We start from the raw sequence: 16,495 nt of genomic DNA, 5'->3' as shown, positions 1-16,495 counted from the left end.
CAGTAATTACTTCAGTCATCTCTGTTTTGATAATGTTCCTTAGTGCACCATTCTAATGCTGATTAATGAAGTTCTGGAGAGCTGTAAAAGGTGGGAATGATAGTGGAAAGTGAGGAAGAGGATGCAACTGTTCTAAGTCTTGGTCCTTAAAAATACTCAATAGGTAAAATTTTGCTGTAAAAAGACAAACCACTGTCATCTTAGGGAGAGGAGTAATAGAATTTCACAGCTGACTGTAATTTGTTAAATGGCTACCCTTTGTGCAATGGTTTCCATCTTTTGTATTGTGTGGCATGCAGAAATATATACCAATCTAACCTCTACATTGCCCAGCAACAAAACTACAGTATTCTATCTGATCGAGAAGGCATAATACTATTTTAAAAACTGAGTATTAACTGTAAAAGATCTTACATTTTTACTACATTTACAAATATTTTTAGCAAAAACTGCAGTAATGCTGATGTATTTTCACAACTTCTTAATCCCTTGGGTGTAATAGAACCAACTCTGAATAGCCAGTGAAAGAACATTCATTTTCATGTGAACACAGTACTTTGTCCTTTTGTATAGTGGTACTTCTGGAATTCAGACGGGAGTTACAATGGTGTATAAAAGGGGTAGTTTCACAGTTCCCAGGACATAGTTTCTAAGGTTTAAGATAATATATGGGAACATATGAAAAAACATAGATAAATAATCATTTGTATCTACATCTCTTTGTAGCCATCGCCACCATGTACTCCATGATCAAGAAGTTGACAAGAGGACATGTGTTCCCATGAATCATCTCTGGGAGCAGCAAGCCCCCTACACTGTGTGCAATAGCTCCCTTTCAGAGTATGGCGTTTTAGGTAAGTCTGAGAAAACACCTGGGAAGTTTTCTTATGCAGTAAGAGGTCTCAAATGAGATCTGGTAATTGATGACTGCTAATTAGGAGCAGTTTTGTTTAGATTGTAAATTTAGATTGAACCTGCACATATTGAGAGGTTCTGTTCCGATGAGATCTCAGAATCTTATCTGAGTTATACAAGCCTCTTAGCTCTTCCCTCAGATTTCTGGCACTGCCTGCAGCTGGTCAGGCTGGAAATACAATGAAAAGCTGTTTTTGTTGTATCTTAGCACTTCTGCTTCCATTCTAGTGGGAACCAAAAAGTGCAGGGTGAGGGCATGAAAATGAAATTTTATGACTGGTAATCAGTTTTTTCTTTTTATTGAACTCCCTGAAAAATGTTGTTTGTCGAAAATACCTTAGTAATTTTATTAAAATTTGTCCTTCTGTGATTAAAGTGGGATTTTAAAATTATTGTTACAACTAGTAGCTGAGCTACTAATAGCTGAGTTGCTATTGGACTGGTGTGGGAGAGGGCCTAGTAATCCACCATCTGTGCTGTCTCTCTCTCTCTCTCAGCCAATGCAGTTGTTGCATGCAAATTAGCTGCAGCATAAGGGTGGTGATTGGTTGAGTTATCGCTGATATCACGGTGGTCTAGGTCTCTTGGCACAGCATAGAGCTTGCTGTAGCTGTACACCTCATGGATATAATTGGTAAAGTCAAAATGGCAGAGAATTTATAAACTGGACAGTAACAGACTGTGAAATCCAGTGATTATTGGACCTGGTTGTATTCTAAACATAGAGATCTCAACCATGCTTGTAGCTATTTTCATCAATTAACACTGACTCAACAGACCTTCTAGGCTTCAGAATAACAGAATGACAATCCTGGAATCTTATTATATAGATCCTAAGCCAAATTCTGCCCTTCGGTAATAGACCGTGATTTGGTCTGTTGTCCTTTTAAACAAAAGACACTAAAATATGTAAAATGGACTGGAAAAGATTCACCTTTTATTTTTATTTTTTCCTCCCAGTTTTGAGAATATGATGACCATGCCTACATATCATGCATACAGATCTGCTCAAACTGGAGCATCATTACACACCTACTGTAAAAATGCTTCCTTCCCCCTTCCTCCCCACCACTGTTCCTGTCAGCTGTTTAAAACCTAATTGTGGATGGTGGGGGGAGGGAGGAGGAGAAATGGGGTGCAAATTCAGAAATCCTACTGGAGAGTAGTTTACGTTGAACACTAAAGCATAGAGCTGAAACATACCGGCACCTGTCTTATACAATTTCCTGTTAAATACTAATGGTAATGGCTGAAAGTCATTATATTTAAAATCTATTTTAGGAGAAGGATGTGGGGCAGCACATGCAGAAATTCATCAGCAAAGGTTACGAGGAAAAGATTTGTAAAGTAATCAGATTCAAAATAACGAGAGTCCTGTAGCACTTTAAAGACTGCAGAAATTTGTTAGTCTTTAAAGTGCTACAGGATTCTCGTTGTTTTTGCTGTATACAGACTAACATGGCTACCCCTGTGGAACAGATTCAAAATGAACATTAAAATGGTTTAGAATGTTCCGTCTCCTATACTGGCACCTTTGAAAATACACCATCTCTACATCATAGAGCTGTGGAGTTCTATTGACATTATACACTTGCTAAAGAGGGACTTTAGCTATATAATGTGGCTTTGCAAATTTATTAACAAGTAGGATGAGAGGTAGTGCTAGGAGTAAAATCAAGGATGCCTTGGAATACAGGTATGAAAACCTGTTCCAATCTTGTGTGTATTGAGTGCTATTCCAAATGCACTACATATATTGAGATCACAAATCTGTTAGAAATGGCATTAATCATAGGGAATCAAATTATACTTTGGCACTGGACAGATGTCACCTTCAGCTGGGGGTGAATGGATGACCTCACTCAGACAAGCTATGGGTGGCAAGAGGATATGTGGTGCACAAAATAAAACTGATATGTTTAATAAGATATCAAGAAGTTTCATTGACTCTCGGGATAAATAATGAAGAACTATTACATATCCATTTTACAACTCAAATGAAAGCAAAAGGGAAAAAATGAAAAGTTAATAGATTACAGTGGCTTGCAATAAGATTAGTATCCTGTTATATGGCTATTTAGCTGTATAAACATCTAGAGGATTGAATTTTAATATATGTATGTCATTTAGGTTGTACTGTTGACAGTGTTAAATTCAGATGGAGCGAGGCAGTATGGTCAGAGCCTAGACCTAGGAGTTGGGGTTCCTTGGGTCTTCTATGTTCTTCACCTGACTTGGTGTATGAGCAAGTACGGGACACTTCTTCATTCTGTGCCTCAGTTTGTCCCTCTGTAAAATGGGTATATTGATACTTACTTGAGGTGGACAAGAGCGTAGAATTTCATATGGGATAAACTGTTTTGCAATTCCCTTTGGTTTTTTTTTTTTTTTTTGGTGTCTCTCTCTTTTTAAATCCTGCGTGTGTTTTAAATCAGTGCACTAATTTAAATTCTGCAGCTAGGTAAGTGTTCATGGTATTTTTAAAATAAATTCACAAATACTTAGCCAAATGTCTGCTTCTGAAATTTGGCTCAGCTCTAATGCTTAAATATATCTGGCAGGACATTGTGAGCCTTAAATTGAATTTGTAAAGCATTATGAAGTAAAATTGGAAAATGATATTGCCTATCCTGATCCTTTATGAAACATAAAGTTGGTCCCAACATTTTTATCCCCCTGGCCTCTTGATGTTGTTTTATACCACATAAAAAAAATAAAAAAAAGGGGGGGGCACCCAAAGCAATATTTTTTTTAATTGGCATGGCTTCTTCCCTCATCTAGGCTGAGAGAGTCTGAGTACAGCCTTGTATGATGTAACCATTCAAATCTGATATTTCCAGAGTGTAAATGCAGCAAGGAAACAATTATGGGGCTCCTTTTCTAATTTTTCTCCACAGTCCTCTTAAATATATATAGATGAAGGGTACTATATAGGTACAGATTAATATTGTTAATATTTTCAAATAACATAATTTTAAAAATCCACAGCTGTGGCATTCTCAGGCAATAAATGAAACAAAATGGACAGAATAATTTACAGTGGATGAGTGTGACAAACCAGATTTTCTAATCTTTTTTAAATTAAAAATACCACCTTCTATGTGAAGTGGGTTTAAAATTTTAATATAATGAAGTCCTCACCCTCTTTCTTTTAGCTGTAATGACTTGAATTTTGTTAACATTTACCATGTATCATGGCTATTGGAAATGTTTACCTTTGCAAATTGTGTTTGTTGAGAGAGTGTTCTTAAATGAGAGAGCTCCAAATGGATGTTTACCTCTTTTATTAAGAACTTTGATCAAACATAATTTATTATCATTATAATCCATTTTGCCAGTAACATTTTTAAGGGATTTTTTTTTTGAATGGATAGTTTATGAACACAATGTCATAACTTTCAAGAGGTCAGGAAGCTTTGTACACAAGGAATAGATTCTTTCTCAAGAGAGAAAGCAACACCTAGTTCCAGTTTATATCTACATAGTTGTATAGGGCTAGAAATAGGAACCTTTCCGTGTTAATCGTATGTGTTTTTGAAACTTTAAAGAGCCTGTTTCAAAGGTTAATATTCAAATGAAACTTTTTTTGTACCATTTAAAAAAATAAACATCAACAGTCAAAGACAGTGTGGGGACAAAAACCGAAAAACTCAACAACAACAAATTGCACAGACACAGGATTAAATATTCTAGTCTATCTATTTACCATATACAATATCTACCCAGTACTTATTTACTCAGTCCTACTGCAACTTGAGAAGTATCTATCAAGACAGATATATTGTATCTTGCTCATCATCATCGTATTTGTGCCCCCAAACTAAGGCCTTGTCTATATGGGAAAGTTGCCCCAATTTAAATCGGTGTGTTAAACTGATACAAATTATTAAGTGGAAACTTATTTTGGTGTAACTCATGCAGGCTGCTGGTTTGGGTGTCAGTTGTTTCTGCAGTATTTTTGTTTGATTATTGGAAAATGGTGGGAAAGAGGGCTTCTATGCAGAGTAGTAAGTGACTTCTCCTTTCTGGACTGTCATGTTTTGAATACAGAGATGGTGGGGAGAAATGCAAACCTTCCCAATCTGAGGGTTTGCCACTTCAAGAGCAGACAGTGAAAAGAGGAGCAGAATTTTTTTTTGTTCTCCTGTTATCCTTACTACACACACAACACTGTTCAAGAAGTTTTGGAGTGGTGGTCCTGGAAGTTTCTAATATTGCAGTGTGGCTATGAATGGAAAAGAAGTTAAGATTATGAATTTAATTTGTGACTGCGTAAACATGCAGTAACTCAGAATCATTTTAGGAATTCCCTTAGCTTCTGTGGATTAGACCTCATTAAGTAAGAATGGATTGAAATAGCCCTGCATGACAAAACCACAGATTGTTTCCCTGTCAGGTGAAGAAGCAAAGAGCTGGCACCTGTTCAGAGCTATGAGCTCTGCACCAAGTTATTGCTGTGCCTGTTACGAGCACCTGGGGTATAATCGTTCCAATAAAATGATACTCTGATGAGATTGATTTGCCTCAATGATAAAACCAGAGCAGTCTAGTTACCTTGCATTTTAAAAAAATATTTGTTTTCACATGCAACCTGAGCGGTGTGTATGTTTAGGGGTTGCATGCTGTACTACTGTTCTTATGTTTTGTTTGTTACAGAATAGCCTGGTGGATAGGTGAGTTTTGGAGGTATGTGGGTTCAATTCCTGGCTCTGCCACTAGTTTGCTACTTGAGCTTGGGCAAGTAACGTCCCTCCCAGTGCCTCATGTCCCCATCTGTAAAACTGAGATAATAAAAAAAAAAAACCCACAAAAAAAAAAAAAATCCAAGAGTCCGGTAGCACTTTAAAGACTAACAAATTTAATTTTTGTAGGCATAAGTTTTCATGGGCTGTAACCCACTTCTTCAGATGCAAGAAATAGGAATCAAAAGGCAGGTTATATATACATATCCAAGGTTAAACAACAATGGGGAAGTAGTTGAGGCCTATTCACAACCATTGATTAGAAGGTGAGAATGTGTGAACAGTGACAATTACTTCTTGTAATGAGATAGCCATTACAAGCCCCTATTCAGACCCAGTCTGATTGTGTTGAGTTTGCATATGAGTTCCAGCTCTGCAGTTTCTCACTGAAGTGTTTTTGAAGTTTTTTGTAGAAGTATGGCAACTTTCAAGTCAGCTACAGAGTGTCCTGGAAGATAGACATGCTCTCCGACTGGTTTATGAATGTTATTATTTTTTGTCTGATTTGTGTCCATTTATTCTTTTGCATAGTGACAGTCTGGTTTGACCAATGTACATGGCAGAGGGGCATTGCTGGCACATGATGGCATATATTACATTAGTAGATGTGCAGGTGAATGAGCTCCTGATGGGGTGGCTGATGTGGTTAGGGCCTGTGATGGTGTCACTGGAGTCGATGTGGGGCAGAGCTGGCAATGGGGTTTGTTGCAGGGGTATGTACCTGGGTTAGTGTTCTTTTTGTATGGTGTATGGTTGCTGGTGAGTGTTTGTTTGGGGGGCTGTCTGTAAGCAAGGATACGTCTGCCTCCCACAGCTTGATCAAGTGAAGGATCATCTGCTAGGATAGGTTGTAGATCCTTAATGAGGTGTAGTAGAGATTTTTAGCTGGGGACTGTAGGGGATGGCCAGTGGTGTTCTGTTGTTTTCTTTGTTGGGTCTGTCCTGTAGTAGGTGACTTCTGGGTACCCGTCTGGCTCTGTCAGTTTATGGTAATAATATGATGATAATGGTAACCTTCTTTTTAAAGCACTTTGAGGTCTAAAGATGAAAAGCACATACAAGAGCTAGTCATTACTATTATATTAACCTGGGTGTATTGTTTTAGTTACAGCTGGACTATTGCAATTCACTTAGTCTCATAAAAATAGTGTGTTAGCTGAAACTGAATAATCTGCAGCAATAGGGAAGTCTGGAAGCATAACTGAGTTGCTCTGTGAAGGTATTGAGCAGAAAGCCAGAATGTAGTTTCACCAGTTTATCTGGACATCTTAATGGAGGAAGAGAGCAGATGTAATTTACATGTCCCTTATACCCACTCAGCCTACTAATACATATTAATTTATTACTTTAAATGTTATTTTGTAAACTCCCATCTTTCTTCTTTCTCTTGAACCTCCGACAGGCGTTCTATTGATAATAATCTCCTTAGGGGTGTGCGGCTCTCTTTGTTGAGCTCTGACTGGATACTGACTTCATGAATTCTAGGACTTTCCCAAGATCTCAGGTGCCTCCGAGTCACAGAATCCTAGAAATGCAGGGCTGGAAGAGACCTTCAGAGGTCTTATGTAGTCCAGTCCCCTCCACTGAGGCAGGGCCAGCACACTCAGACCATCCCTGACAGATGTTTGTCTAAGGTGTTCTTAAAACCTCCAAGGACAAGGATTCCACAAGCTCCCTTCAAAGCCTGTTCCATTGCTTAGCTATCCTTATAGTTTGAAAGTTTTTCCTAATATCTAACCAAAATCTCCTTTGCTTCAGATTAAGCTAATTACTTCTTGTCCTACCTTCAGTGGACATGGAGAGCAATCAGTCACCATCCTCTTTTTATAACAGCCCTTAATATATTTGAAGACTTATCAAATCTCTCCCCAATCGTCTTTTCTCAAGATTAAATATGCCCAGTTTAATCTTTCCTCATCGGTCAAGTTTTCTAAAACTTTTTGTTGCTCTCCTCTGGACTTGCTCTGATTTGTTCCATCTTTACTGAAGTGTGGTGTCCAGAACTGTACATGATGCTCCAGCTCAGGCCTCACCAATGCTGAGTAGATTGTTGCCTTACGTTGGGAAAACAGGGAACTCCCAGACACATGTGATTTGAAGATAACGGATGGACCAGCAGAGACTACTGGACCTTCTTAGGCCTGGAGGTGGAGTTGAGCATGGTTTTATGGTTGACTGGGAAAGGTGAGGAAGAAAGGAAAAATATATATCTGTTGATTTTAAACTTTTTTGGAAGTTTTAAAGGTTTGAATTCATCTTGTGATTTGGAATAATGCTGGTGGTTAGGCTTTCTGAACTATTTTGTTCGTAGTAGGGCTGTTAAATTATTAAAAAAATCAATCACGATTAATCGTGAGATAAAAAAATAATTGTGATTAATCACAGTTTTAATGGCACTGTTAAACAATAATAGAATACCATTTATTTAAATATTTTTGGATGTTTTCTACATTTTCTAATATATTGATTTCAATTACAACACAGAATACAAAGTATACAGTGCTCATTTTATATTTTTTATTACAAATATTTGCACTGTAAAAAATAAATAAAAGAAATAGTATTTTTCAGTTCACCTCATACAAGTAATGGAATCTCTTTATCATGAAAGTGCAACTTACAAATGTAGAATTATTTTTTTTACAGAACTGCACTCAAAAATAAAACAATGTAAAACTTTAGAGCCTACAAGTCCATTCAGTCCTACTTCTTGTTCAGCCAATCACTAAGATAAACAAGTTTGTTTGCATTTAGGGGAGATAATGCTGCCTGCTTCTTATTTACAATGTCACCTAAAAGTGAGAGCAGACGTTCGCATTGCACTTCTGTAGCTGATATTGCAAGATATTTATGTGCCTGATATGCTAAACATTCATATGCCCCTTCATGCTTCAACCACCATTCCAGAGGACATTCTTCCATGCTGATGACACTTAAAAAAAATTAAATTTGTGACTGAACTCCTTGGGGGAGAATTGTATGTCTCCTGTTCCATGGTTTTACCTGCCTTCAGTCATACATTTTGTGTTAAATGGCAGTCTCGGATGACAACCCAGCACATGTTGTTCGATTTAAGAACACTTTCACGCAGATTTGACAAAACACAAAGAAGGTACTAATGTGAGATTTCTAAAGATAGCTACAGCACTCGACCCAAGGTTTAAGAATCTGAAGTGCCTTCCAAAATCTGAGAGGAATGAGGGATCTGAGAGGGTGTGGAACATGCTGTCAGAAGTCTTAAAAGAAAAACAATCCAATGAGGAAACTACAGCACCCGAGCCACCAAAAAAGAAATCAACTTTCTGTTGATGGCATCTGACTCAGATGATGAAAATAAATGTGCATCAGTCCGCACTGCTTTTTATCATTATTGAGCAGAACCTATCATCAGCATGGAAGCATGTCCTCTGGAATGGTCAAAGTATGAAGGGGCATACAGATGTTTAGCATATCTGGTATGTAAATATCTTGCAATGCCGACTACAAAAGTGCCATGTGAATGCCTGTTCTCATTTTCAGGTGACATTGTAAATAAGAAGCGGGCAGCAATATCTCCTGTAAATGCAAACAAACTTGTTTGTCTTAGTGATTGGCTGAACAAGAAGTAGGGCTGACTGGACTTGTAAGTTCTAAAGTTTTACATTGTTTTGTTTGAGTGCAATTATGTAGCGCAAAAAAAAATCTACATTTATAAGTTACAATTTCACGATAAAGAGAGTACTTGTATGAGGTGAACTGAAAAATACTATTTTATTATCTTTTTTACAGTGCAAATATTTGTAATAAAAAACAATATAAAATGAGCACTATACACTTCGTATTCTGTGTTGTAACTGATATCAATATATTTTAAAATGTAGAAAAACAAATATTTATAATAAATTTGAATTGGTATTCTATTATTGTTTAACAGTGCAATTAAAACTGCGATTAATCACGATTAATTTTTTAATCGAGTTAATTTGTTTTGAATTAATCACTTGAATTAACTGCGATTGACAGCCCTAGTTCCTAGTGAACAATTAAAAATCCTTTCAACAGTAATATTCTAAAAGTCCACAGTGCTTTTCATCATGAATGATCTCTAAGTAAAGATTGTATTTATGTAATAATAATGATCTTACCACTAATATGGAGACATCTCTGAGCTGGAATTATGGCAGTGGTGTTACCAGGGCAGCACTACACCATTTTTTGTAGATGAAGAGGTAGCAAGTATCATTATCCAACTAAAACTGCAGCAAGAAATTAGATAGACAATGTAAAAAGTGAAGGCCAGGTTCTTACAGGGTCATATAGTGGGGCTGATGGAGGGCATAAGGAGGATTCCCCCACTTCTTGGTCATCAGCATTTCCATGACTCGGAAACCAAGAGATGTTAATGATTTCACTGGCTCTGTGGGCTGTATTCAAGTTAATGATTTAAAAGAGAGCTTGTGTATCCCAATCCCAGTCCCCAGGGTTACATTTCTTTAAAATATAGCAGCAAGCCTTTCCTTATGGATTTCCTCTAACTGACATCAGACTAATAAATCATGTGTGGCCATCTCAAAAACACTGGCTAGATTATTTTAATTTTCATGCCTTAAGACACTTGAAAATCATATTGAATTAAGCTGGAGCCTTATTTTTGTTACTTGAAAGACACCAGTTCTTGTGGCAGTCATGCAAACTGCTGTGGGGGGGAATACAGAATGGGTTGTGCAAGTTGACACTTTGCTTAACACTACCCCCTATCACTGCCATACTGACAAAAGAAAGATTGATAGAGCACACACAGCAGGAACAGAACTAATAACTTGCAATTCTAACTTGCCTTTCATCTGAGGATCTCAAACCCCTTTACAATCACTAAAATGAATAAGCCTCACCCAGTGCCCCTGAGAGCCTGGTAAAGGAGATGTGTTGGGATCACTTGATCCATCCCTTCACACAGCTCTTTCTGGGGTACAATACAATGTGTTTAGTGGTGCACAGCTACATTAAATAACAGTTTAGGACAGCATGTAAAGAACGGTGCCATATTCATTTGAAATTAAAGGATAATATTGGTATGCAGACCATAATTACCTGGTTCAAAATTTTGGCCAGGGGACAGGGTTAAGCTCCCTATGGTTATTAGAAGTGTCCTCTATTGGTTGATGACCACAAGTGGTCAGGACCTCAGTTTTATGTCTCAACTGAAAGTTAGACTACCCCTGTCCTAGCAGAGTGCAGCATATGTGCAAATAAGCCTTGAACAAATTAGCCATATTGCGTATGTTCTCAACCATGTCACCCAATCAGCAGAAATAGTCTCTTAATGTTTGTTTAAAATTAGAATGGGATTCAAACCTATCTGGGGAAATCTATTTTGTAAATACCTTTGGGAACTTGCAGTGAAGAAGTTATACAGGCGTTACGCTCTTTGAATGGTCTTGGAGACAACAATATCCTAGAGAAAAGGGGAGCTGAGGTTTAAAATGTCTTTTGGAAGATAAAATTGTTGGGGGCAACTAGGATTATCCAAGCACATGGAGTTGGAGCAAAAAGCCAATCCTTCTGAGCCTTCAGCCTTTTTTTGGCAAGAAGAGAACAAGAGCATCTGCTGGAGTCATGGATGGGCCGTTCAGAGTTCAGCACCACAGGGATGTAGTGGTTCACCAACTTTCTTTCATCAAGATGGGTCCAAACATCTGGAATAGAATTTCTATAGGAACTGTGCATAAAAAGTCACTCTACAAAAGTGGATACAAAAAGTATATACTCATGTATAAAAGAATAAATTTTTAGGATCTCCCTCTTCTCCCCCAATAAACACATTCAAGTTGTTCTATGCATTCACCAGGAGTGTATATACTGATCCTCCCAGGAGGAAGGACAGACTTGCAGACTGCAGCAGTGTCCTTTCAAAGTTTAGGAGTAAATATCTTTAGTTTATACTAACTGTAACTTTAAAAAAATCAAGTGAAATGTTGCAAGAGGATGTTCTTGTGGTTAAAGCACTGCACTGGGACTCAAACGATCTAGGTTCAAATCCCAGCTCTGTACAAACTTCCTGTGTGACCTTGGACAAGTCTCATAATCTTTTACCAATGGTAATCTCAGTTCTCAATCGATAAAGTGGAGATTTCCTTCCACCCTTTGTCAGCCTTGTCCATTTAGATTATAAACTCTTTCATGAAAGAACTGTCTCTTTTTATGTGTATGTACAGCACCTTGCACATTGGGACCTCAAACTTCTTTTTGAGCATCTAGGTGCTTCTGTAATTTCATTAGTGTATTCTTGCAGTCCCTTTGTTTCTGTAGGACTTCATGATCTAAAAAGAGATTAGCAGAAAATTGACAGAGTAATGTAAGTGGTTAAATTAAAAAACAGATTAAAAGCTAAACAAAGGGAAAGGGTTTGTTTCAGTGGAAGTTAATCGTGTATTGGTCCTACTTGACCTAGTCCATAACCAGCTGCTGATGACTTTAAAAATGAAATAGTCCTACATGGGAAGTTCAACGTGCTGCTGTCATCTGGTTCTTAATGTATTTTTGCAGTGTTTTCAGTTTCTTTTTATTTTTAAGTCCTAATCTAGTTCTTGACACACAAGAGTATTAGACGCAACATTTTAGTGCTGCTAAAACCCTTTTTCCTCCCCCAGTGGCGTAGCTATGCTTTGCAAGCTTTTTTATATATCATAGAACTCCTATGAAGCAATCTGCATATCCAATAAATTCCCATAGGAGAAATGCTCCTGGAGGGCTTCTGACCTCCAGTCACCATGGTGTAAATCACAAATGACAAGTACATGAAACCTGCCACTGAGCACTTGCGGGTGGGTTTCAAGCAGTAGCCTACTGTGTGCAGAGAATATCAAGATGCCAAGTTGGTCTGCATGAGTTGCAGAGTTCCTAAAACTTTTCTAATTTAAGAAGTTTGATCACAGCCAGAAATCCTGATTCCAAAGATTTCTTTCTGTGTTTATTCTGTCTTCCCTGTAGGTCACACTCTTGCTTGGCAAATATTTGTTAAAGAAAAAGGAAAAATTGCTCCTGGATTTTATCCATGCACTGTGTTAGGGGAAAATTTTTCAGCGGCCAAAAGGCAGTTAGGCACCCATTGACGGTCAACAGGAGTTAGGCACTGAACTGCCTTTTGTGCCTTTGAAAATCTCACCCATAAGTTTTAGGTTATACTGATTCAGTGCCACCTGTCCAATATTTCATAGATCAACTCTAAGCAGGGAGAGGCCCAAACTAACACGCCAGATTTAGATGCTCACACCCAACCTCCAAATGTGAGTCCATTTGGTTTTGCATCTGAAATATCTGTCTCAGACCCATCTGTGGTTTTTTAATGTATTGTGCACTAGTAACATGGCAGAAGCTGGTGGCAGTAGGGAAGATCCAGATTTTGGGAATGAATTTTGGTTTTCTGTGACTTGAGTGGATGTGCTTGCTTTCTGTTGGATGCATTCAGGCTACACTGAAGAATAACCTTTGTGTTGGTCTCCGTGTAACATGCAGCAAACTCAGGAAAAGACAAAGGGGATGAAATGATTCAGAAAAGGGGGGTGGGGGTGCGGTATTTTTTACTAATTAAAGGAACAAGAAAGCAGAGATGAGTGTAGACACATCTCACAGGAAAAAGACACACTCTCACTTTTCAAATCTCACTATGTAATTAGGTATGCAGTTTAGTTGTAGCTGTGTTGGTTCCAGGATATTAGAGAGAGAGAAGGTGGGTGAGGTAATATCTTGTATTGGACCAATTTCTGTTGATGAGAGAGACAAGCTTTCAAACTACACAGAGCTCTTCCTTAGGTCAGTGACCTGAAGAAGAGCTCTGCGTGACTCGAAAGCTTGTCTCTCTTTCCAACACAAGTTGCTCCAATAAAAGACCTCACCCACCTTCTTTCCTGAATGTAATTTAGATGGCAGAGAGAAAGTCTGTACAAGGAACAGAATTCACATGAAGCTGTCATATTTTCCATTGTTTTTTTCCCCTCAGGTCTTTGTTTCTGAGCAATGGTAAGTGTACATGTCCAGAAAATTTTGTAATAAAATCTTAGCACAGCAGAGACTACACCAATCTGCTGCTCTATTGGGTATGTATGAGATGGGATGGCTCTTACATAATACACTACCATTATTTGAAGATAAATGCTTAGACTCTTGGTTTAAATTAAACTTGTGACTTCAGCATAAACAAACCGTTCTTACAGATGTCCTCTCTAAAGATAGTGAACCACATTCTCCGTCAGTCACGGCCCTGTACATCCATAGTAGCCTCACTAGAGTGGCCCAACTTTGCGGGGGAGGGGGGGGGCGAACAGAGCACAGAATTTAACCTCTTGTTTTTACTTGTTTAAAACTGTAGGTGGTTAGTATTTTAAGCAGTAGTTGGTTTTCATGGTTGGCTGTCAGTGACACTTCCATGGGCAGGAAGTGCTACACAGGTACAGTTAAATGTGAAATTGTTGAAAATAACTTTGAGTCAAGATGTGCCTGGCCTGTCTGCAGGTGTGAGTGGGAGCAGAGCGCACAAAGAGCCTTGAGGCCCTCTGCAGGCCACCGACACATCCTATTGCTTGCACTCTCGAGCTAGCACTGCCTATGATGTTAGCCTGCTTAAAGAGAACAGGGATACAGAAGGGCCATTGGCTTTCTACCTCTTCACACCATGAATAGAGCTGGGCCTACCCAAGCTAGAGCACACACTGCCCCCATCAAAGGATGCAGCAGGAGTCAGTCTCCGGAGCCTCTGAAGAAGCTGTGGTCCAGTGTTTCCAGGAGCTCCCTCTGGGGCACTGCAACATCATACCCTCCATACTGTGGAGCTGTGCCTTAAATGTGCAATTTTACCCTTTGACTAAGCAGAATGGTCTGCCTGCCATAAGCACACTCTCCACCTTGTATTGCGATTTAGCCCCATCTGGCTTCATTCTCCATTGCTATAGGAATGTTTGTGCTCTCTCTAGTCTCGTGGCCCATGTAAGTGGGAGCACTGGGATGGATGGGGGTGGATTTTCACAAATAGGCTATTAACTATAGGACATAAGTAAAGAAAAATAACTTGAAGTTAAGATAAGTCATTAAAATGAGATGATTATTACATGCCTTATATTTAACCGTGTTTTCATGAACTCTGACTCTGCTTGAAATCTTGCATTTTAAAGCTGCACAACAAAGCTGTGTAGCAGATGTAAATACTTCAGCAGATTGCAATTAATGTGCCTCAGCACAGCTGCTGAGCATGAATTATGGTAGCTGGTTTGTATTCTAATAACGTTTTGTTCGTTGTTCGCCATTGCCAGTCATTATCACCCCAGTCCCTGCAGTAGAATTCGGGCTTTACACCATTGCCACAGATCTCTTCCAACTAGAGCAGGCATTTGTTCTGCGTCTAAGTGATGCCCATATAGCCTGTTGTGAGGCTACTGTTGTGTTTGGAGCCTGACAGGTTATAGGAACAGGCAACAATCATTCTGGCCTGTTGCATTCCAGAGTTTGCAAAACGTGATTTATATTGAAAATCAGACTGCTGTCAGTCTGCCTGCTTCCCACTATATTTAACTATGATCTTTCTGAATACATGGGACAAATTCAGCCCTGGGGCCCATATTCAGAATCCATAGTTACATTTGTTTGAGGCTAGAGAGGCAGAGTTGTCTAGTGGGTATAGAATGAAGCTAGGGAAACCTGGGCTGCAGTCTCAGCTCTTACTGACTTGCTGACCTGATGGCAAAGTCATGTGACCTCTGTGTAAATCAGTGTTCCCAGTGCAGGATGAGAATAGCATCTGCCTACCTTGGACTACAGTACAGCAGAGGGGAAAATGGTTGGAAATGTCCCAGATTATGTGGATCTGGGCTGAGATGTCCAAAAAAGAGGAAAGCAGTGACTCTGCAACACATTCCCTCTTTTGCTTATCCCAATCCCATGGACCCTGTGGAGTTCTGGCTTTGGGAGGAGCTAGGAAAAGATCTGCTCTCTCCTGCTGCTCCTCCTGAAAACCTACAGTGATTTTCCTGTTTGCATTATCTTAATCAGAGACATCCTCCCCACAGTAGAAGTGCTGCCCAGGCCTGCTCCCCTCACTACAGTATTGGGACAGATGTCAGTGAAGAATGCATAGTGCCTTGACTCTTGAGGGAGGTTTTAGCCCCTTGGTTCTGAGGAGGGAGCACTTTAGCTGCATTGTCTCCAGTAACTTTTCTGAAACTTTGCCTTTATTGGGTTCCCTGTTTCTTCCCTTTGCTCAGTTTTGCATATCTAAGGAATGATCCATGGATTTGCAGATCCTGTTGACTTTTTGTAATAAAAATCACATCTTTAGAATCTCTTGTAATGTTCTGAAAATTTAGGCACTAGCTTAGTTACATAGGACAAGAACATGTAGGGTTCCTTAACTAAGGAAAGGAAACAGGAAATGATTGATAACAGCCAAATGCTTATTTACTGAAAAAGCATTTTCAAAGTGTCCTTCACCACAGTATCCAGTCGCCATTTGGTGAATAAAACTTATATTTAAAAAAAAAAATCCTTGAAAAATTCAATTTATATCTGTAAAAGACCATCCACAGCAAATTATTCCATCCAGTGCCTGTATAAATATTCAAGCACGTTCGTAGCATTGTGCAGGCTGGTGTAATGCAGCAGGTTGACAAATAGTTTATTTAACTGAACCCTAAATATTAAATATATATTTAGGTTTTTTTTTAAATGGTGGCATCTACCTAGATTCGTGTAGAAAATGTTTTTTACTACCAGGAGGAAAAAAACCAAAACCAATGGTATTAGTTAACATTTTAACTTTTTCATGGAAGCTGAAGTTTCCACATGATGATGTTGACCAGGACTACTAACGT

At 38.7% G+C, this 16,495-nt stretch overlaps 1 protein-coding gene across 3 annotated transcripts in view; it reads left to right on the top strand.

The window, feature by feature from the left end:
- OGDHL (oxoglutarate dehydrogenase L) overlaps positions 1–16,495 on the top strand; it is a 98,089-nt gene that overhangs the window by 63,314 nt on the left and 18,280 nt on the right. For all 3 annotated transcript variants that reach the window (XM_067552470.1, XM_067552469.1, XM_067552472.1), the window contains exon 16: positions 727–854. In XM_067552470.1, the coding sequence (XP_067408571.1) occupies positions 727–854 (128 nt within the window). The remainder of the gene's footprint in view (positions 1–726; positions 855–16,495) is intronic.

This window comes from Emydura macquarii, unplaced genomic scaffold (genome assembly GCF_026122565.2).
Source record: "Emydura macquarii macquarii isolate MOO-44397 ecotype Brisbane River unplaced genomic scaffold, CSIRO-AGI_Emac_v2 contig_1390, whole genome shotgun sequence".
In the NCBI taxonomy this organism is placed as follows: Eukaryota; Metazoa; Chordata; order Testudines; family Chelidae; genus Emydura; species Emydura macquarii.
Note: the sequence above shows the minus strand (reverse complement) of the source record. Positions and strands in the feature narration are given on the sequence as shown.